Source organism: Podarcis raffonei, chromosome 8 (genome assembly GCF_027172205.1).
Source record: "Podarcis raffonei isolate rPodRaf1 chromosome 8, rPodRaf1.pri, whole genome shotgun sequence".
Classification (NCBI taxonomy): Eukaryota; Metazoa; Chordata; class Lepidosauria; order Squamata; family Lacertidae; genus Podarcis; species Podarcis raffonei.
This window is the reverse complement of record NC_070609.1, coordinates 36,068,732-36,091,977: the sequence shown is the minus strand read 5'-3', so window position 1 is coordinate 36,091,977 and position 23,246 is coordinate 36,068,732. Positions and strand designations below refer to the sequence as shown.

Genomic DNA, 23,246 nt, shown 5'->3' with positions numbered 1-23,246 from the left:
CAACTTCTTGGCAGGAAACAAGGGGGGGGGGGTGAGACAGGGAAAGTGGAGGAAGCCCTCTTGCACAGCTGAGTGCTCTCTTTCACGGTCTGTGAACCTGGTGCAGCCCTGGCTGTTCGAACAAGAGGAGAGGAATGACACATGCAGCCCTAGAAGCTAGCTTGATCAAGCCACAGAGCCACACATCCTTTGCACTGTCTGGCTGCTCAGGTCTGACTGATTTTATTCTGCCTGATTTATGCAACCTGCCTGTACTCTTTGTCTACCGCAATGCCCCCGTAATGCCATCAACCCAAGGACCTTTAAATTTGGTTCGATGATACAGACAAGTAGAAGGGCATGATAATTTGCAGCTGAGAGGCAGACTCAGGGTCGAAGTTGCTGTGATGTTAATTGCTTGAATGCAATTACTATGCATGCCTGTTGTTAGTTATAGAGCAGTTGTGGGAGTGAGGTGGGAAAATATAACTCCCTGCCCCCCTGCCAGTAAAAATTGCCTCTCACAGGCTGCTATTTGCATTTGGAGGGAAGCCTCTCCAGTGGTGGTAACTGAGGCTTCTCTTGAAATGCAAATAGGAGCTTCTGAGAGGTTATTTTTACTGGCAGGGGGACAAAGAAATTTCCCCACCCCTCTCCACTCTTCTCCTCCTCAACCTGGTCCCAAGGCTGCTCAAGATTCCTACAACTGTCCTAGACACAATGCAAATATGCCCATGCATTGCCTTCTTGTCATTGGCCCTGACCACTTTCTCACTTATCTCTTCTGTGTGAGTTGGAGGCATGTGGAGGGCAGAGAGGAGATTCCTGTTGCTCTGAAGTTTCTGCTCACCACTATGAGGTCTTCTGGACTGCAATACGTAGATGGGTCCTGAGGGTTGCAAAGTGGAGCTGAGACCAGCACCCTGAGCCCTCAGCTAGGGGTTCAGTGAAGAGTTGTGAAACCTTTAAACAATAGTACCGTATGGTCTTTTAGATTCCTGCATTGCAGGAGGCTGGACTAGATGGCCCTCAGCGCCCCCTTCCAACTCTACAATTATATGATGCGGAACAAAAGATGCCAGAGGAAGACATTTACTGGGAGCACATTTGGCAAATGAAACAGGCATGAAGGGAGCCTAAAGACACTTCACATGAATACAGATGTAAGAAGAGCCAGACTGCCACTAGTGGGCTTTTGTGACAGACATGGGCCTGTAAGCTGTGGTCAGCGGTGATTGGTGTGGAGGGGCAGCTGTGCTCACCTGACCAAACTGAGAATTGCTAGCTGTAGTTACACCCAAAGAAAAAAAAATTCACTGGGTGTTTGCATGGCTGGAAGCTCCCAGTGTTTTCTGGGGAGGGAGGGAGAGAGGGGGGAGAGAGGGAGAAAGGGATAGAGTGAGAGTGAGAGAGTGAGAGGAGGAAGAAGAGGAGGAGGAGGAAGAAAAGGAAGGCCAATGGTAAACAATATAGAACAAAAGTCTTCTTTGGTCATTATACTTTGCACTGGCAGATCAAGGAAGCCGTCAAGAGGTATCAAGGGGTCATTCCCAGCTACGGTTGTGCAAATTTGGAGCAAAGTCACATATAAAATCTGAGATGTTCAGACAGGCGAGGGTCTTTGCATAGTTTCTCTTCCAACGCTATGTATTTTAGCGGAGCTCTCTCTTTGTGCCTGAGAAGGGAAGAAGAAGAAAAAGATGAGGAAAATAGAGGCATATCCTCTACATTGCAGACATTTATGCTCTTTGGGATGCTGTGCCTGATTTAAAGCCTGCAGCATCAGAGCCATGCACCCATCTTCAGGGAGGGAGTTCTACAGGCCTGGGAGCCACCACAGAAAAGCCCCCGACCCTTGTGCCTGCCAACAGCATAGAGCTAGCAGGCAGGCACACCTGCAGGGACTCTGAGGTAGACCTTAACCATTGGGCAGGTTCATACAACTCATTTATAAAAATTTGCTTGCTGTACCTGCTGAGGCGGAGCTCCAGGATGCGTATGCGGAACATGGCATCTGAGCAGTAAGTCAGGTAGGCATCCTCATCCTCTAGGGTCATGTTGAGCTGGTTCTGCTGGTACCATTGCTGCTTCTTCTGGAGCTCCTGGGTTTCCTGGGCAGGGAGAAAGAGGCAGAGATAGGATTGTGGAGAGAGGGGAAGGAGGGGCATTGGACCAGGGCTTAGCAAGGGTCAGGCACTGGGCAGCTTAGGTCTGGAGGAGAAGGAGCTGGCTGTCATTCCATTTGGAACAAAAGCTGAGGTGTGGTCCATAACCAGCTGTGCTGGTTCGGTTGTTTTGGAAATTGTGGATTACGTACCTTCGCCTTTAAAAGTGAACTGAGTTGAATTTCTCTGCCCCAAAGAGGCAGTAAAAGCTCATCATGCTTTGGCCCTCCCCCCAAGAAAGCCATAGGGTGGAGGAAAGAGGAGGCACCTTCTCGAAACGCGCTTGGATGAGATTGGCCTTGTCAACGAGACGGTGCTTGAAATCGGTGAGGCAGTCCTCCTTCAGGCGCAAAGCCAGCCACTTGGTCATCTTCTCGATGCCACCAATCTGGATCAGGAAAGGCGCCAGGTAGTCCAGATCCTGCTCCACTTGCCGCTGGCGCTCCTCTTGCAGCTGGCGCTCCTGGAGGGGGGGATAAAAAGAGAAAGCCTGTGGGTACTACACTTGCTGCCACGGCTGGGCTCTGTCTCCACAGCTGGAGGCAGCAATGCTTCTGAACACCAGTTGCTGGAAACCACAGGAGGGGAGAGGGCTTCTGTGCTTGAATCCTGCTTGCTGGTTTCCCACTGTGAGAACAGGATGCTGGAGTAGATGGCCCACTGGCCTGACCCAGGAAGCTCTTTTATTTTCTTATGAGTTTGATTCTCACAGCTACCCTGAGAACAGGACCTGGTTCAGTGGGGCCTTTTGTATGTTCCATGTCAGGGGCCTGGGGGCAGAATTCAAGCATTCAGAGCTCTCCTTCTGGCCCCTGGATGCTCCCCAAGCCACACTCCCCCCCACCCAGCCCTGCTCCACAAGCACCTCGAGTGCTTTGGCCAGCTGGAACTGTCAGAATTGCTTGCCTGGATGGAGGGGTTTGTGTGTGCAGAAAACTTTTACTTTTGCATGGCCGGAATGAGCCTAGCACGGCGGCATCCATTGCTCCACCCACTTTGGCCTCTGGCCCCACCCACCACTAGCAGAGGGAGGGTTCCCTGGGAAGAGGGAATGCAGTGGTTAAGAATGCCAGACCAGGACCTGGGAGACCAGAGTTCAAATCGTCTCTTGGCCATGAAGCTCATTGGGTGACCTTGAGCTAGTCACTGCCTCTCAGCCTAACCTACCACAACAGGGTTGTTGTGAGAATAAAATGGGGAGAATTTTGTACACCACCTTGAGCTCCTTGTAGTGAAGGTGGGATATAAATGTAAAGAATGAATGAATATTCCTGAGTTTAAAGATGACCCTCATCACCTACCATTGCCTCTCGCTGTTCTTTGCTCTTCTCATTCCTCTCGGTATCATAAATAGACACGGTCAACTTGCTGGCTGCTTCTTCTTCCTCTCGAATCCTCAGAATATCCAGGACCTTTGATGGGATAGAAATGTTAGCAATAACCTTGTTGCCAACACACCCCTTCGGCCAGTGTGCATAGCACACTCTGTGCATGAGAGATTGCTGGAGCTTAGAAAGATTGAGAAAACTTTAAAAAACACACACACACACAAAAGATCCACCACATCTGAAAAAGGAGAGTAGGTGGTTTTGTGTTTAGCAAATGTGATAGTTAATGGCACACATTATATTTTGGAATAGAGGAAGGGAGAGTCTTTTTCATCCTGAGGGCCACATTTCCTTCTAGGCAATATTTTGAGGGCCATATGCCAGTGGTGAGTAGAGCAATGAATGCAATGCATTAAAAACTCAACTCTGCCTCCTCAAACTCTGCAGGGCCTCAGGAAGGGGTCTTTCCCAAATCTGCTTTGCAAGCTATTTTGCTTGTAGACAAAGCCTTTGGCCACTATTAAGCTATGACCCGCCTCCCACTCCTTTCCCATTACCTCCATCTCTGACTCCCACACTAGGTGCCGGGATTTCTTCTCGTCCTCTATCAGGTGCATCATCATTTCATACAGGTGGAACAGCTTCTTTTCCTTCTCCGTGGACCCTGCCTAAAGGCAAAGGAGCCTGTGAGGAAGGGGGAAGAGGAGGGGAAGGAATGGCCAGCCCTTCCGAAACACATAAGACATCTTGGGTTTAAGGGAGGGTCACTCTCAGAGGTGTAGATGGCACACAGAATCACAGAACCACAGTGCTGGAAGAGACCCAATGCAACATCTGGCCCCCTGCCCCCGCAATGCGGGAATCACAGCTAATTTCAGAGTTATTTCTTTCATAAAATGTATAGACCACTTGATTGTAACCCCCCGCCGCCTCAAAACAGTGTAGGGTCGCTCTTAGAGGCATTGAGGCATTGCACATCAACTCGCACATATGTCCAGGATCCTCAAAAAGGCAGCTTCACTGGTTTTGAAAGAGGATCAGACAATTTCCTGGTGACTGGTCATGATGTCTATGTTCTCCCTCCACTGTCGGAGGCAGTATGCCTCAGAATACCAGTTGTGAGACTCACAAGTAAAGAGGGTGCTGTTGCACTCAGGAACTCTTTGCAGGCTTCCCTTTGGTTCCCTCTGGTTCGCCACTGTAAGAACAGGATGCTAACGAGCTTATAGTTAACATAAAAGTTAGTCATCGATAACCATACAAAAAATGGTCAGCCAGTGGCAGCATTAAAATATACTCCTATTACTACTTAGTTTTCCATAGTGCCCTTCCTTCAAGAAGCTGCAGTAGCTGTGGGGGGCGGAGGGTCACCTTCATTTTCTCCCCACAACAACCCTGTAAGGCAGGATGGGCTGAGAAATGGTTGGCTGGCCCAAGCTCACTTGTAGGGCTTCATAACCCACCTGGGATTTCATAGCCCAGCCGGCAGCCATTCAACAGGCAATCTGCTACAGCACACGAGTTCAGCTGAGATACACCACTGAGATACACCACCAAACCACAGCTGGGCACTAAGAGCATAAACTTGCCAGGAGCCTCAAGCTCACACCTCCCCTCACACGCTGATTTCTTCTCTCTTCCTCTGCTTCCTGTTTTGAGAGAAACCTGAGATTGCTACACACACATCCCAAGCTGACAAACTATCAATTGCAAACCACGACCCAACCATGATTTCCAATCCTGATGTTAAGGGCGACCTATTTTCAGGACTCACTCTATTCCTGTGACTGTCACTTGTTTTGAACTGTTGTTAATATTGCATTTTAAATGGTTGAAACCTGCCCAAGGGGTAAGAAATCAAAGTAATCATAATAATGATCACAAACCATTGTTTCCCTTATTTGAATGCAACGACAAACCATGGATTGCCTCGTATGAGGAAAGAGGGAGGGAATCACAGTGCATTAAGGGAAGGGGAGGAAGAAGTATGTGAGGACCAAGGCCAGCCCTGCTGTTAGGTATGGTGAGTAGTAGTCCACGTGGCTCTTACTCAGCTAATTAGTTGCCATGTTTTTTAAAAAAGAAATCTGTTAAAATGCATGTCCCCAAATGCACACACTGAAGTTAAATCTATGACAAAAACAAGACCAGGCCTTGAGGTTTGTTGCCAGTGGCTTCCTTGCCAGCCATGACCCATTAAGTTCTCTGCCCCATCTCAGCTGCTCCTCCAGTTGCTCTCTGCAACATGCAGATCTCTCCATCTATTTTTTACCTGGTAGCTGATGCACATCTCAGGGGTCATGATGATCTTGTTCCCCATGCTGTCCACGTCTGCCCGCTTGTTGAAGTCCCTCTTCGAGGGGGTGATGTAGTTCTCCTTGCAGTGGTAGGTCAAGAAGATCTTCTCCTCCACTATCGAAAAGATGCGCTCTGCCACATCTTCGTCAGCTGGTTTTTGTGGGTTCCTGTGGAACCGCTCAGTGATTTTCTGGGAAGAGCGTGTGGAGAGAAAAAGGGGGTGTCAGCCGGGATCAAACTCCTAGCCACCAAGTTAACAGGAGGGAGTGGGTGGGTGGAGGGGGAGAGAGAGAGCGAGGGAGAGGAGGAGATTCAAGTTTTTGGCACAGCAGCAGTTGGCGATGTTATGCCACACACTGAGCTGGCTCTAGCATTAGACAGAGTGAGTCAGTGGATGCTGGGAGCAATGGCAAAGAGTTGGGAGGGCTAACCTGTGTGTAGTGGTGGCTGGTGCCCACTGGGACTGTTAGGGAAGAAGGCAAGGAGGCCAACAGTAGGTGGCACCAGAGCCAATCAAGGGCTTCCTGATCTGCAGCTCTGTTTCTTGGGGGCAACGTGCTACCCCAGCTGTACTCGGAGCCCCTGTGCTCCACTTACCAGTATAGGTCGGGCATTGCTTTCAGTGATGGCCGCAGCGTTGCCTGGTTTCTTTATTCTTTTGCCAAACTCAGCATGCCGGTAATACAGGAAATCCGACCGCCCTTCAAAATACTCCTCCATTTCATTGGGAGTTTCAACCCGTTTCTGAAGGCCGTCTACCCGCGTCTCGCTATAAAACTCCATGGTGCGATCTGTCTCGGGGTCCATCGTCAAGTAGTCGTGCGCTAGAAACCCAAAACAGAAGCCCAATAGGGTGAATTGCCAGGTAAAGAAGGTGTGTTATTTTTATTTATTTGATGTGTTACATTTATATCCTGCAAAATACAAGATAGCAAGGTGAGAGGTGATATGATGGCCACATTCATAGGACTGTCGGATGGAAGATGGAGCAAGCTTGTCTCTTCCTGCTCCAGCTCTAGAGGAGAGGTCCCAAACCAATGAACTCAAGTTTAAAGAAATGAGATCCCGATTAAACATTAGTAAGAATTTTCTGACAATATAAGCCATTCCACAGTGGAACCTTGGAAGGTGGTGGACTCTTCCTTCATTGGAGAATTCTAAACAGAGGTTGGATCGCCATCTGTCAGGGGTTCTTGAGCTGTGATTCCTGAATTGTTGGTGGTTGGACAAGATGGTCCTTGGGTTCCTTACCAACTCTACAATTCTATGCATAATAAAACCTGCAATTAAGAGCCCAATTGAGAAGCAACAGATGATCTGATTAAAGGATGGGATGCTTTTCTCCTACAGCCTAAAGGATAGCAGAGAGAAGGCACCAGCAAAACACATCTGGGGATGGAGGACCTTCTCGGTAGTGGCGCCCGCCCTGTGGAACACCCTCCCACCAGATGTCAAAGGAAAAAACAACTACCAGACTTTTAGAAGACATCTGAAGGCAGCCCTGTTTAGGGAAGCTTTTAATATGGGAAGGACTATTGTATTTTAATCTTTTGTTGGAAGCCGCCAGATGGGCGGGGTATAAATAATAAATTATTATTATTATTATTATAGTTCCACTGCAAATGCCCCATCTCAGTAACTCCCCAGGGCTACTGATGGGTAACCAGATCGGAGCCTCTGGGGCATATCTTAACTGGCAAACACATTCATGATTATTGCAATTGGCGGGCTGAAGCATACATACTTTAACAGAAAGCAAGTTGAGAGAGTTTTGGATGGGGCAAAAGGGCCCCTCCACTGGCACAGCTGCACAACCACTCAGGAGGCATAGATCTGTGGCCAGTAAGAACATCAACAGATCCCACTGGATCAGGCCAACCTAGTCCTGCATCCTGTTCTCACCGTGGCCAACCAGATGCCCCAATGGGAAGCCCACAAGCAGTATTCTAATACAAGAGCCCTCTGCACTCCTGTGATTCTCAGCAACTGGTATTCAACAACATTGCTGCCTCCAGCTGTGGAGCAGAGCATAGCAATTGTTGCCAGTAGCAATTGGTAGCCTTCTCCTCCATGAATTGTAATGCTTGCAGGGCCACACAAGCAGAGAAGCTGCGACCCTAGGCAGGCGCTTTGGATCTGCTGGTGAAGAGAGCCTTGCCAGCCATGTATGAGTCTACTCAGAGGACGGAGAAGGTTGTGAAAGTGCCTGTCTGGATCAGGGCCTGGCAGAGAACCAAGGAAGCTGAGACCCAGGAATGAGACACTGCTGGAGAAACAGCCCCAGTCTTCAGTGCCTGAACCAGGACATTGAGAAAAGGCTTGGCTACCATTGTTATTGTTATCATTCAAATTTGTATGGCGCCCTATACCCGTAGATCTCAGGGCAGTTCACAATATAAAATTACAATACAGAAACACACACCTTTGAGGCCTTGCACATGCCCAGGCATGAAGAACTCCTTCGTCACTTCCGTTTGCTTATTCAGCTCTCTTGTATCCAACACGTCTTCCCGGTTCTTGTACCATTCCTTCACTTCCAGCACTTTGGTGCCTTAGGAGGAGAAGAGAACAATCCATGGCAATGGCGGCTTACACATGGGGGTGGCCCTGGGTGTTTTGGTGCTTGAGAAAGGCAGGATATAATAAATGAACCCCTCCACTCATTTGTGGACTTGGCTAGAAGGGTGTTGGGAGCAATCAGACCTTGACTACAGTAAATGAGAACCCAATGAAAGATTGGTGTAAATGATTACGTTGTGCAAAACAGCTTTCCCCAGCATGATGCCCTCCAGGAGGTGTTGGGCTGCAATTCCTATCAGCCCCATAAACTTGGGCAACTTTCAGCAATGCCGAGATAGTGGCTCAGTAGGTAGAGCATCTGCTTTACATGGAGATGTTCCCCAGCAGGTGCAATCGCTAGCAGCGTCTCTAGGTGGGCTTGGGAGAGACCCCTGTCCAGAACCCCAGAGAGCTGGCTCACGGTCTGGATCTTCAAAGAGGGTGAGGCGGGTGACCAGTCCGTTGCTATTCAGATATGGCGCCCATTTCTCCAGCTTGGCGTTCTTGTACTGAATCACCTTCTTGCCTTGGGGACAACGTGTCTCGAATTCTAGGAGCAAGAAGACAAACAAAGATGACCATTGGCCATGGAGCATGCATTTTAATGATACAAAATGCTCTGCAAACCAGTCATGATAAGAACCGGTACAGTATTTAAGAACTGGCACCTGAGTTTCTCTCTCTCTCCCCCACCCCACCTTCTCTCACTTTCTCCTTGGATGTCGTTTAGATTGTAAGCCTAAAGGGGTAGGGACTGTCTAGTTTTAACTGACGGCCTGTAAACCACTCTGGGAGCCTTTTTGGGCTGAAAAGTGAGGCACAAATGCTCTAAATAAATAAACAAATCCCCATTTAAACTTCTCGCTGGAATACGCTATCTGTAGGTGGTCCAAGAGCTGGTGTTAAAGTTCTGAAGTCTTTTAGTTCTGCCTGCATTACAGGTTCCCTTGAGGTCCCTTCCAACTCTGCAATTCTATAATTCTAACATTCCATGCAAGGTGCTACGCAGGCCTCAACAGTCAGCTGATCAACTTCCTTGGATTTCACATCTTCACTTGCTCACCAGAGACTAGCCTAGACATTGCTGTGGCTCCTCACAGCCCCCTCACAGGGCCAGCCCAAGACATTCTGCTGCCTGAAGCAAAGGTGGCGGCCCTCCCATTCCATGTACAGAAGCCAAATGGACAGGCAGCTGCACCTGACTACAGTGCAAGCAGCTGTCTTTGGGGGGGGGAGGGGTGTCAGGCCATGGATATACACAGCTTCATCCTCCAATGATTTGCTGCTGCTCCTCGACCCCTTCATCTGCTGCCTGAAGTGCCTGCTGTACTCTGCCTGGTCTGAGCCTTCTATAGTCCTTTCATCCTTTGTTGCTTCCTGATCCCCAACTGATCCTCCTGCTCTTTTTCCTTCCCAACTGGTCCTGCTCTTTTTCCTTCCCAACTGAGCTCCCAACTGGTCACCGAGGCCAGCACAACCTACAGAATCATAGAGCTGAAAGGAAACCCAAGATCCTCTAGTCTAACCCCTTGCAATGAAGGAATCACAACTAAAGAATTCCTGACAGGTGGCCATCCAACCTCTGTTTAAAAACATTATTGACATTGACCTTTGTCTTCTCCCAAGCTCTCTCAACCCCAGGAGGAACAGAAAGGAGGAAGAGGACAAGGGAGCCTCCATTTTAAATGGCCTTGCTCTTAAATTCTCCAGAAGCAATCCCTGAAGCACCGAGGAGTTGCATCAGTGGCTTCTGATCTACATTCTGGGCACTCACAACACACTCAAGGTGGTGATGGTGGGGAGAAGAATACCTCTTGGAGATATCTGGATCTGCTCCACCCAAGATGCAGGCATGTCAAAGCCCTTAGCTTCCTCTTCCTTCATCTATCAAGAAGACCCAGGAGAAGAAGCTGTTAGGAGGCTGAATCCTGCTCTGCCCAAAACACCTGCCCCCATATTCATCTGGGCAAACCCCATCTACTTTCCATATGGCAAGGAATCACTGTCTTGACTTGCCACTGAGTCAGCCAGCCTCTTCCTGATCTCCTGCATTGCTCTATTTGATCCTCTGCTGCTGAACACCAAACAATCTTTCAGGTTCTCTTCTTTCCCCTTTGCCACCCACCTGCTGTCTGGTCCAAGAAGGAAGGCAAGAACATTTCCTGGGATCAACCACAGCTATGTAACATCACTTTGGGTCCCACCCACCACCGCATTTACTTCTGGTCAGGCCAGGAGTGTCAGCTCTTAAAAACTGGGACGATGAAAGTTCAATGATAAGCTGGGTGCATGTCATGGGGACAATGAACTCACCAAGCCTGCTCTGAGGTAGGAGAAAGGATTGGGGGGTTGAGGGCATTCTTAGGATCTTTTGCTGCTCAGGTGACTTCTGATCCTATGTAAATAGGTGACATCATGTCAATAGACTACAGCTCCCATTAGCCCCAGTCAGCACAGTCATGCTAACTGGAGCTGAGGGTCTTTGTAGTCCAAAACATATGGAGAGTACCAGGTTGGGGAAGCTGCTGGAAGGCATGAGTCCATCCTCAGGAAGAGCTAGTGCACAGCACAGAATCCTCTGGCACTGCAAGGAAGAAGGCGGGATGGCTCACCATGTCATCCACCTCGTCCTCCGCAAGGTCCTCTTCCTCCTCCATTTCTGGCAGTGACAGGAGGGGCTTGTCGGTGCCGAGCAACATGAATTCCCACCGCACGGGGTCCCCGAGGTCAAACTGGAGATCCTGGAAAAACAATCAGTTGCCAAAGGAATCAGATCTCAGGAACTTTGCAAGGGATGCTCTGAGTCCAGATCATTCGGAGATGCTGCCGCTGTGCCCCCACCCTGTCCTCCATTTGCTCTTTCCCACCTCTGTCCCTTTCCTTCCCTAGAGGCTCCTTCACACATTGCACCAAGGACAGGTATAATAAGCTGTCTCTATGCATGGACGCATTCTGATTTGGGCAGCTCCGCTATAATGCTCACAGTTACGCAGACTGAACACTTGTTGAACGAATCACTGTAGGGGGGTGCAGCTCAATGGACTGTACAATCATTGAATGTAATGTGTGAACGCCCCTTCTGTTTTTCCAGGGTGGAAAGAGAGGGCAGCCACCCGTGTGTCATGGTCAAATTGCATTTGGCGATGTTCACGTTTTGGCCATCCCTGATTTAGAATGGGAAGAGTGTGCCGAAGGCAGGACTAAGTTGGAGAGGCATGTGCCTTGTGATGGATCCAAGGAGGGCTCCAGGAGCTGCAAATCCCATCATCTCCAACCATTGGTCTGCTGGCTGTGGCTGTTGGGAGTTGGAGTCCAACAACATCTGGAGGGCCTGCAGGGTTCCCCATCCCACTTCTCAACACTCCTAGACTGCTTAATAGCTCCCATTTGCCAGTGGCGCCAAGCTTACATAGCCAACCACTACAAATCTAGATGCTATTGGACTACAACTCCCATCATCCTTGGCCATCACTCGTGTGGGCTGAGCCTGATGGGAGTTGTAGTCTAACAACAACTAGAGGGTATTACTCAGGCTAGATCTGGTGAAGAGAAACATTTCCCCTCTAGCCAGAAGGCAATTAATTGTTCCACACTCAGACCCAGCCAGTCATTTTGTTGGCTTACCCTACAGGCATTCCAACAGTCCTGCATATTGACCCAGTAATTCCGGTGGTTCCAGACACTCTCAATACCAAGGAAGTAATCGTCTGTGGTACTGTAGCTTTTCCCTGTAAAAGGGTCAATAAAGAAACTCTCTGGCACTTCACGCTTGCCTGAAAGAACCAGAACCCAGGCATGGACCCGGAGACCATACAGATTGTCTGGCGGGGGCTTCTCAGCTTCCTGTCACACAGAAACAAAGAAGAGCAATGACTATAATACAACTAAAAGCAATTGTTCTTCCCCTTTGTGTACATCACTGAGCCATGGTTTACTTTAATCATGGTTTGTTCAAGAGATGAAAAAACAAACCATTGTTTGTTTCTCCAAAACCTGGTTTGTTTTCTAGCTGTTCTTGCTTTGTGCCACGGCAGTCTGATGAATGTTTGAGGTGGCCAAAGAAATCATCACAGCTGAACAAGGCTGTTGGGCTGTTGGGTAAACTTAGTCATGGTTCGTAAGTTGGCAAAAAAAACCATGGCTTCACATCATGGTTTGTTGTCAGAAAACTAACCATGGTTAGTTAGCTGGGCTGAGGTCAGATGCTCAGACAAACCATGCTGTCGCTAAATGAGGATTATGTCACTGAAGGCAATTTTGAGTAAGATCAAGTGAAGGGCAACCCTAATGAATGCACAAACGTGTGTGTGTGTGTGTGTGTGTGTGTGTGTGCAGAGTGGTTTTTGCACAAATGAAAACATTTGGGGGGAACAATATTTCAGCTCCCAGGATTCTTCCCAGGGGGTGAGTGGGTGTCCTTCTCCGCATCCAGGCTGTGTGCCTGCATCAAGACAGAATTCTGCAAGCCTTGCTCACCAGTCTCCTTTCCTCTTCCTCCTTCCGCTTCTTCTCCAGAGCAGCCTGCACAATGGCCTCCTGCTTGGCTTCCTGGCGCAGCTCAAATTTGCTGCTTAAATCCCGGGGGGGCTTGATGGCGTACTTCTTGGGCTTCTGTTTTGTAGCCTCTACTGCGACCTGTAGTCATAAATCAAAAAGGAAGCTGTTCCAGTGGAGGCAAGTCCTTTCAGTTAAGTAGGGTGCTGACCCTCCGTGCTGACCCTCCTCCTGGCCAGCCCCACACTCCTTGCCTTCTTATTGCATTGAGTTCTGATGAAAGCACTTCCTCCTCCTCAGTCTGTGTTGCCCTTATAGATCTCAGCAGGGAGGAGGATGGGGACAAGACCAGAATTAGTTGTCTCTATCATTGGCTCTGGCACTACCTACTGTTGGACTCCCTTGCCTTCCCTCCTACCCGTCCCAATCACAGCAGCCTCCACTGAGCTGCTACATCATTCATTCATTTACACTGCCTTTCATCTGCCAGAATATTACAATCACATTCTGTCTACCTTCAGATTAAATGAACTGCCATTAAGCAGAGGGTGCCTGTATGCAGTTGGGCAAGGTTGTGTGTGTTTATTTGGCAGCCTCTGGCAGTGTGAAGAGTGTGGGCTTATTACAGTTCATGAATGAGCCAGAAGTGGGGGTGGATAGGAATGGGACTTGCCATACTATGAGCAAATATCTTGCTGTATAAGCCAATGTGGTGTACTGGAAAGGGAACGTTCGACTTAGTCTGGAGAGATCTGGGTTTAAATCTTTGCTCACCTGGGCAACCCTGCCAGAATTGTTCAGCCTCACCTACCTTGCAGGGCTGCTGGGAGCCCAATGGGAAGGAAGGACCATGTATGTTGCCATGAGTTCTTTGGAGGAAAGGCAGAGGTATGTTTAAAAGGGAAGCAGAAGAAGCAAGCAGATGCTTAGAATCCCAAGATGAAAAGTCCTTCCCATCAGCTGATGTAGGAACCTATGGGACTAAAACATTGGGGGAAGGGGTGGCCAACCCACCTCTGGAGAAATGAAACCCCTTCCACTCCACAAGGAGAAGGGTCCTCGCCCACAGAAGCTCCCAGAATTGCTCCAGCCATTGGACCGATTGTAGGGGCAATCTTTTCCGGGAGATATTTGTATTTCGAGGAACTTAGTGATCTGACATGGTCATTTCTTCCTGCCTCTGTTTACTTCCCCTCTTTATCTCTTGGTTCTGTTCTTTGATGGCTGAGAACAGCCTTTAATTTGTTGGAAGGAAGTGATAGCGCAGGGTACATTCTGACCTTCTTAGGCCAGTGATAATGCAGGGTACATTCTCTTAGACATTGTTTGGAGGAATGAGTGGTATTGGAAGAGGAGGATAGACAATTAATAATGTGCGCTAGCTAGTCAGGCAATGCATGTAGGCTAACAAGTTAGCTATCTATAAATCGGATGGTTTGGGGGCATAGTTCTGAGAAGCTCATGCATGGATTGATCGATTGCAGGTTTGTGCAACCTGAGGTTACCTGGGGGTCACCTCGCCACTTCTTGAGGGCTTCCCAGTGGCAGATCGAAGTGCTTGCTTGGTAATGTATATATTGCTTGCTGTTTAGAATAAAATATTTAATCTTCTCACTCACTTGTGTTTGTATTGCTTCTGAATCTCATTAAAAGAACCCCCTTGCATTTGGCAAGACACCAATATAAAAAAATGAGTCTAAACTTTGTGGGATTGGGGTAGACTTTATGTTATTACAAGATGAGTATGATTTTGTGTGCTCTTACATGAACATTGATACACTATTCATTTGTTTATTTATTGATCTTTCTTAATTATGCCACAGATAATACATAACATGCATGCATGTAGTCTTTACATATATAATACACAATATTCAGCATTTATACCTTTTCAAATAGGATCTTAGGCATTTCATAGTATAGCAAACATACTGATGAAATGTGTAAGTAGCACGTGGTATTTATGCATGGTATATATTAAAGACCAAGTGCAAATTATATGTTTCTATATAAGCATATAAATGCGGCATGATACCTTAGATATGTCTAAGAATATGCAGTTGAAATACAGGGATGTATATGGATGATTAAATAAAATTTATATATTTGAAAAAAGAAATATAGAGAAGTAATCAACATATACAAGAGAGAGAGAGAAAAAATATTTCTGATGCCCATTAAAATTATGCCTCTGCTGCCTCCTAGCGGCTCCTGTTGCCATCTGCTAGGAGAGTATCAGCAGAACAGAGTTAGCAAAGCTTTCTTGAGCCAGGGCCAAGGAGTCAACTGATGTTTTGCCCTTCAAATCCCACCCCCTGGTCCTAATTAAAGCCCCTCACACACTGCTCAGCTCTGAAAACACCCACAGCTCTCACCTCTTCTGGTTTCTTCAAGAGTGGGCACACTTCCCTGGACTCATCCATCATGCATATTTCCCGGGTGGCATAGCCATTGACACAGTAGGCATCATAACCTGCACCAATCAGCAGCGAGCACAGCAGGATGCTGAAGTCAAAGCAGTTCCCCCGCTGGTAGCGCAGGATCGTAGTCGGGGAGTACAGGTAACTGGGCTGTGTTGACAAAAGACCATGTTTTCAATGGAATAGTGCCCTGCATTATTCTTGCAGCCCAAATAGTCATAGAAAGGGTTAGGGACACAGGATGTGTTATGTGTTCTTTTATATTCTGTTGGAAGCTGCCCAGAGTAGCTGGGGCATCCCAGTCAGATGGGCAGGTTACAAGCAACAAGTTGATGTTGGAAGCTGCCTTATACTGAACAGGAATGGAGGGAGTGTCTTTTGGTTCACATTTAAAGCTGAATTTGTCAAATTCACACTTTCTGAAACAAAGTGAGAACCGAAACATAGATATCATTTGAAACTCTCTTCTTCAAATTTTTGAATGCAGCTTGCCAATCCTACAGTGACCACCAAAAAATGCAATATATGAGGGGGAAAGTACGTATAACAATGCATTGATTCATGAAAATAACATACAGAAACCCATTCTATCAGGAGATGTTGCTTTGCAAAAGTGAGCATGTGAAGCAAAACTGCATATGAAATGTGTTCATGGGGATAAATTCATGCTAAAATGCTGGTGAATTTTCATGAGAAAATGAAATGAGAAACAGAGAGAAACTGACAGATTCCTCCATTCCTCCTGCTACCTGGGGCTAATATAAGCAGGCAGGGGGTTGTAGCATTGGAGGAAAGGATTAAACATTCCTTCTTTTTGCAGCCTTGGTGAAAATCACCCACCCACACCATACCTGCTATTAATTTTCCAGAAGAAGCAGGTGTGGTTGTTAATGACATGCTTAGCATCCTGTCTAACTTGATCTCAAGTCAAAACCAGCACCCGGAATTGTCCTTTGCATTGCTCTGACCTTGAGAAATGCCCCAGAAGAACCCATACACCCTAGTGTTGTTGGCTAACATGGCCTAAAAGAATCTGAGCGAAGAAAATAATGCAAAAAGGCCCTGTTTCTTACCGGAGCAATAGGAGACGGAAGGGGCTCCATGGTGAGATAGTCTGCCACAAAGTGGGCACAGCCATCCCAGTTGTACAACTCTGAGTAAGGAAGCAGAGTTGGGCGCACAGTGGTGCTCACAAATTTCTGCAAGAAAATAGCACCGGTTTGTGGATGTATCAGGGAAGGAGAAAAGTTGATCACAAGGAAGGAGTCTGGGCTTCAGCAGAGAGCAATACATTCAAACCCCGCTCCCCGCGGAGGGCTACTTATGGCCCTGGAAGCACAGCTGCGTGGCTGCTTTTGCACATGTGAAAATCACAGCTTTCACTTAAAAAAATGTTTCTATATTCTAGTCTTAAGCATGTTGATTTCAGTAAAATATATTCTTTTCATTTGTGGTTGGTATGACAAACAACACACTCTGCAAAACAATTAAGCCCTTTAAATAATAAATACATAAATCAATCATTTAAAAGCAAAAAAAAAAAAAAAGGGGGGGGGAGACTAATTTGAGGAATTCCCCATTTGGATCAATAATTTCCAAATGACCATCTGGCAAAGCAAACATATACTCAACAACTGCTGTTTGGGATTTGCGCCGTTTGTGCAAATGATATGCAGATTATGCACAAGTTTCTGCTAGTGCAACTGTTGCACTATGTATTGCACAGAACTTTATTCTTTCTCTCTCTCTCTCTCTCTCTCTCTCTCACACACACACACACACACACACACATAAAAAGTGAAAATTCATTTAATTTTAAATCTTACTATCACATCTTAATTTAATTTAGAAAATGTATTCATTATTCTAGTGAGCTATGGCTGAAATTCAAAGTAGAAATCCAAAGTAGGTTTCTACTATGCTATCTTAGATCATGGCTATACAATCTGTTGAAGAGAGATTCCAACTGCTACAACACAATTCCCTGTTTGGCTTCCTGTATGATATATACACTATCAACAAAACATCTACTGAAGATGTACTAAAGGCCTGCAAGAAATTGGAAAAATCACTGATGCACAGTGGAAACAAAACATATTGATGGTGTGAACTTATAGCAGTAGCTCAAAGACTTCCAAAGTCTATGCCGCTACAAGTACAAAAACTCCTGGATAATGTGCCTTTATTTTCTGTTTCTGTAAGGATCCTTCTCATATTTCCACTGTCAGTGGCGAGTGGTGAACACAATTTCTCAAAGCTGAAATTTATGAAAAACTTACATACGCTCAACAAGGCTGCAAAAGGAACTAGTTGACTTAGCAGCTACTGATGTTCCCCCACTTACGTGCAACTGACTCGCGCGCGACTGCATATATGCGCAGCGCCGGAAAACAATGAAATACTTCAATTCAAACCTGGAAATGGTAGGAGGGAGCTGGAGAGTCCTTGTGGCTTGCAAGGAGACCCTCCACGGAGGCTGAAGAGGATGCCACTGGGGGCAGAGGAAGCCCCAAAGAGATGCAGCAGGGCTTTGTTTATGCTGCCTAGCCTCCCTGCCTAACAGCTGGTGGGGGGGGTAGCACAGCAGTAGTAGCAGCCTACCTGTATGTCTTCCAGCATTTTGCCAGCTCCAGGGCTTCAATTCTAGTTGTGGATATTTTTGGACACAGTATTTTTGGTATGGATTGAAGAGAGAGTGGAAGAGGGCGTTTAAAGGGTGTATAGAGGGTGCTCCCCACTTTATACGATTTCGCTTATGTGTGTGGGGGGGGCTCGGAATGTAGCCCCCACAGAAGTGGGGAGTCACCTGTATATCAAATGAACATGCCCAAGTATCAGCACTCAACCTGAAGGAATTGGTGACAAAATTTGGATATGAAAAGGCACATAAAGTGAGATTTTGATGTGCCTGAAACTGAGACTTTTAAGAGCCTTAAATTTTAACACCACAATCTACAGGATTATTCAAAATGATTTGCCTGCTACATTTTTTTTTTGTATTTTAGAAAGACAATCAAAGATTGTTGTTTTACTTATTCTTGCAATTTAAAATAAATTTAGCAGTTTCAAGTTATGTCCTTTTCATTTTTTATACAAGACATATGTTTCTGAAAATTGAAGTTAGCAATCTTTGAGCCTGTGTGCGAGTAGTTAGCCTTGCCTAGGGTGCAAATTTGCCTGGCACCAGCCCTAGGTATAGCACAAATATGTGCATATCTCCATTACAGTATTAAACTGGCTTATGAGTCATTCTTCCTGGAGTACTGTAATCAGTGAAGGCAGGTGCTTGGGAAACTCACTACACTGCATTTCCCAGGACTCCTTGTGAGAACTCAAAATGTCTAAACAGAGTTTTATTTTCTACACAGGGAGGATGTAGGCAGAAACAATGCAAAGTAACCTTTTCCCAGATCTGGAAGGCCACTCAGTGAAGTATGTGGTAAGTGAAGGGCACTGCACATGCTCAGAGGGGCTCCTTGATTTTCTCTATATATATTGTAGAGTCTGAGCCTGGTTCTGAAAAGAGCTTGCTAGCTAAGGCATGGTGAGCCTCACCTCATGCAAAACTCTGTCCATGCAATTGTAATTGTAAGCTGAGTAAAACTCTTGGACCAATCCCAGCCCTTCCACTTACTTCCACACGGCATTCGTTTATAGGGTGGAGGAAGAGAGGCTCGCGGTCTGGGCAGAGATGCGCATACTGTCGGTGAAAATTGTCAGCCACCTGCAACAGCATTTGCTCCTTGGGAGAGTTTGTCTTGTAGGACTCGGGTAGGTTGCTGGTGTCAACGGAACTCCAGTCAAATTCACTGTATGCAGAAGAACAAGTGGATAAATGGGCCATTTGTAGAGCAATGGGTTAGTAGCACCCTTGCAGCATTCAGTACAGTGGTACACCCTGGGATACAAACACTTTGGATTACAGACTCCGTTAACCCAGAAGTAGTGCCTCGGGTTAAGAACTTTACCTCAGGATGAGAACAGAAATCGTGCGCCAGCGGCGCAGTGGCAGCAGGAGGCCCCATTAGCTAAACTGGTACTTGAGGTTAAGAATGGTTTCAGGTTAAGAACAGGCCTCCAGAACGAATTAAGTTCGTAACCAGAGGTACCACTGTACAAGCAAGCTCCTTCTTTTAGGACAAAGGCAGGGAACATTTTTCAGCTCATGGGCCATGTTCCTTCCTGGGCAACTTTGGGAGTGTGTGGGCACAGGCCAATGGCAGGTGGGGTCAGAAGCAAGAGTGCACATTTTTCCTTTCTACAGTAGTCTAGTTTCACACACACTGGCACACCCCTCTCCATCCTTTCATCAGGCAAGCAAGAGGCATCATTGGAGTTCATAGAATCATAGAACTGCAGAGTTGGAAGGACCTCCAAGGGTCATCTAGTCCAACCCCGATATGCAGGAACCATAGCTAAAGAATCCCTGACAGATGGCCATCAAACCTCCAAGAGAGTCCATTCTGCTGTTGAACTCTTACCCTCAGAAAATTCTTCCTAACGTTTTGTTGGAATCTCCTTTCTCGCCACTTGAATCCACAGCTCAGCCCCCTGCCTCTGGAGCAGGAGTAGACAAGCTTGCTCCATCTTCCATGTGGCAGCCCTTCAGATAATTGAAGGTGGCTGTCATATCACCTCTTAGTCTCCTCTCCTCCATGCTAAACACAGCCAGTTCCCTCAACTGTTCCCAAGTCCCTTAGTCATTCACCCACAAGGACACATCCCAGCCAGGCAAAATCACACAAGGAGGATGTGAAATAAGGCTGGTGAGAGGTGTGGGTGGAGAGGGTGTGTGGCCTGGGGTGAGTCCTAAGGGCCAGATAGTGAGAGGTTCCCCTCTCCTGCTTTAAGAACATAGGAAGCTGAATTACACTGTGCCAGACCATTGAACCATCTAGCTCAGTTACTGTCTACATATTCCAGTCCTACCCAACCTGGTGCCCTCCAGATGTTGCTGGACTACAACTCCCATCAGCCCCAGCCAAATGCCTGGGTATGGTGGAAGTTGGAGTCTATCAACATTTGGAGGACCACAGGCTCTCCATCTGTTTTAGAAGAATGCAAAATCTTTTGCTTTGGGCTGGGGTTTCTGTAGCAAAGACTAAGCCAGGAAGGTGTGGATGAAGCTGGTGTTTCCATGTTCACACAGAGATGGACTTTAAGACCCGCCTTACAATACAACTTCAGGAATATGGACTTGGATGTGGGACAGCTGCTTCTCTAGATCCTGCAGTTCATCGCTGAGCTGGAAGGAGGAGAGCTCTTCCTCCTCCTCCTCTCCTGATGAGACGTAGCTCCCCTCACTGCTCTCCATCCTGCTCCTAGAGGCTGCACACGTCGGCGTTTAGAAGACCTAGGGCAGTAATGAAGGGAAGTGTTTAAAAATAATTTACCTCTTGCATTATTACCGATATTATTTCTATTTATCTGCCACTTAATACAAAATGTCTGCAGGCCAACACGCTGGATCGAGAGGTTCTTAGTGCTGCTTTAGAGTCCAAGCCTAACCATGTCTAGTCAGAAGTCAATCCTATTGAATTGAGGATCAATGGGGTTAACACTGCAGTGAAATCCACAGGGCTTAACTTAGCCTTAGACAAGTCTTGCTGACTTGTCTGGACAAGTCCAACTTCGTTTGGATTCCATCCAATGAGTGCAGCCCATTAGACTTGTCCTGTGTAAGACCCACTGAAGGACATCAGAGCTTCAGGCTGGCATGGCCTGATGAATGCTCTCTTTACCCAGGGCTATGTCATGGGTTCATCTAGCTCAGCATGTTCTGCACCAGGGGTCATCAACGTGGCAGCTGTGGCAGTGGTGGAGCTTCAAGCTCTGGCGGGGGTGGGGTGGAGAGCAGGCAGGGGCATGGCTGGTGCGAGTCCTGGGGTGTGGCATGCTGCCTGCAGGGGCGTGGCATGCGTCCTGGGTAAATGGTGCGCCGCCCTCAGGGGCATGGTGCACATCTTGGGGGTGTGGCGCCCCACCGAGATCGTGCCGCCGGGGGCGGTGCGCTCCCCCTGCACCCCTGTTCCTCCGCCAGTGAGCTGTGGCACACATACTCCCACAGAGGCCTTTTTTGGGTCCTCTGGCACACACTCCTGCTGAAACTGGGCTGGAAAGAAGCATTCTGATGTAGCCAATAGAAGATATTACAGGGTGTGCTTGTGTGTGTGAGGTCCACAACAATTTCTCTGGTCCACAAATGTGCTCCAAAAGGTTGGTGACATCTGCTGGAATCCTATACCTGCTTACCTAGGAATGTACCCAATTGAAATTAATGGGACTTGCTTCTGAGTAGACTTCATATGATTGCACTGTGAACAGAATGCATTCGTTTATGAACATCTGCTGTGGTTGCTTTCATACATCTTTACAGTGCAACATGAGAAGGTTGTCAGCAGAGGTCAATGGAGTTTCTGCTTTACCTTGGTCCATTTAATTGTTTCAAACCATCATGAATTGCACTGATGAGCTGGCCAGGATCAGAGGGGCTCCATCATGCATGGCCTACAATTGGGGAGAAGGGGGGTGTTCCCCATATCCTTCCCCAAACATCCCTGGACAGATTGTGAAATGGAAATTCCTCAGCCCTAAATTAGAAACTGAGTTGAAAAGACACTTTTTCAGCCCTGGAACTATGTGAATGCTGATCCCCCTGCCCCTGTCACCATTATCCAAAAAAATTTATTCTTATTAGAGAGGCAATTCCAAGAATGTAAACAAAATGGGTAATGAGCAGAAGAGAAAGAAGAGAAGGGCTGACAAGGCAAACTGCTCTCTGATTTTGTTTTTGTGCTCAGCAGAGATAACCAAATGACAATAGGACCTTGTACATCCCCTTTACTTCCACTTGTTTTGGGGGAAAGAATGAGAATTATGCATACAGATAAATGCAAGGACATGTCAGTGTTCGTTACTTCAACCAAGCCCTACCAAGACAGAAGGCCGTCTGGATTGCCCCCTGAAATGTTTTGTGTGGGTAGGTGGAGGACATCTAGTATTGCTCAGAACTGAGCCAAAGAACTGGCAATGTGTGGTGTTTATTTTAATGGCTGCAGAATTTATTTACTTGATTAACATGGTCTTGACAAAATAGAAGTTAACCAACAGCAAGATATTTGCTTGATGAACATTGATTATATAAAAGTTTGACAATTTAATAGAAATTAGAGTGAATTTAAACAAACAAACAAAGTTTAAATACTGCCAGAAAATATAAAAAGTATGTAACAGGCAAAGGAAAATGCTTTGTGCACACACAACCATCATCTGACCAAGAAGTGGTAATGTAGTGCTCTCTCTCTCTCTCTCTCTCTCTCTCTCACACACACACACACACACACACACACAGAGGCAGTTCATCCACAATGTCACATAATGGTTTCTGATTTCATGACTGCGTCCTGCTTGAACCTCCTCTCCATCATACAAACCTAGATCCCAGCTGAACACTCAGCATTTTGAAACCTGCCCCATTTAACTTTATTTCACCTCATTTTTATTTCAGATGATTTACCTTTGCAGGGTAAACCCAGGGGCTGTGAGCAGCTGAGTTAGAAACAATGGCACAATCTTGGCCGAACGAAATACTGCTGGCCAGGTGGTTAAGATCGGAAGTGGTTTCATTTCAAGTCAGTTATCTGTTCTATCCACTGAACAGCCATTAAACGATCTGCTCCACTGCTTTGGTGCTTTGCCCTGGCTGCCAAATGTAAATGACACTGGCAAAGCAGTTGAAGGGGAGCCCAGGAGAGGAGGTTTAAAGTGCGCATTACGCACAGAATTCAAGCTAACATTCCCCCCCTTCACGCACACACACCCCGGCCTCTTTGGGGAGCTAAGCCAGGGATAGAATATCTACCAAGACGTCCTGTTTGTGTAGATGAGCTTTTGTGCGCACTTTCTCTTCCCTTTCTGAAGCTGCACACGCAGCAGCCGCACAGACCGGTCGCCCTTCCCACTTACTCACCTCGCCAGGTTCTCCTGGGTCTGTTGATTTCTGT

The 23,246-nt window shown here is 47.0% G+C and overlaps 1 protein-coding gene across 3 annotated transcripts; it reads right to left on the bottom strand.

Annotated features, from left to right (window-relative positions):
• Positions 1-1,055: 1,055 nt before the first annotated feature.
• On the bottom strand, positions 1,056-23,246 carry DRC7 (dynein regulatory complex subunit 7). 3 transcript variants are annotated; one of them, XM_053399237.1, is made up of 18 exons: positions 23,213-23,246; positions 20,418-20,596; positions 18,878-19,052; positions 16,317-16,442; positions 15,199-15,393; positions 12,806-12,964; positions 11,954-12,172; positions 10,942-11,070; positions 10,141-10,213; positions 8,751-8,879; positions 8,193-8,321; positions 6,368-6,594; positions 5,745-5,960; positions 4,030-4,140; positions 3,446-3,556; positions 2,413-2,607; positions 1,951-2,090; positions 1,056-1,654 (listed from the first exon to the last, which is right to left on the bottom strand). In XM_053399237.1, the coding sequence occupies exons 2-18, from the start codon at positions 20,555-20,557 to the stop codon at positions 1,561-1,563; spliced, it is 2,568 nt and encodes an 855-aa protein (XP_053255212.1). In that variant the 5' UTR covers positions 20,558-20,596; positions 23,213-23,246; the 3' UTR covers positions 1,056-1,560. The 3 variants fall into 3 exon arrangements, with proteins under 3 accessions (XP_053255212.1, XP_053255210.1, XP_053255211.1); XM_053399235.1 differs by lacking the exon at positions 23,213-23,246 and adding an exon at positions 23,105-23,202; XM_053399236.1 differs by lacking the exon at positions 23,213-23,246 and adding an exon at positions 21,669-21,823.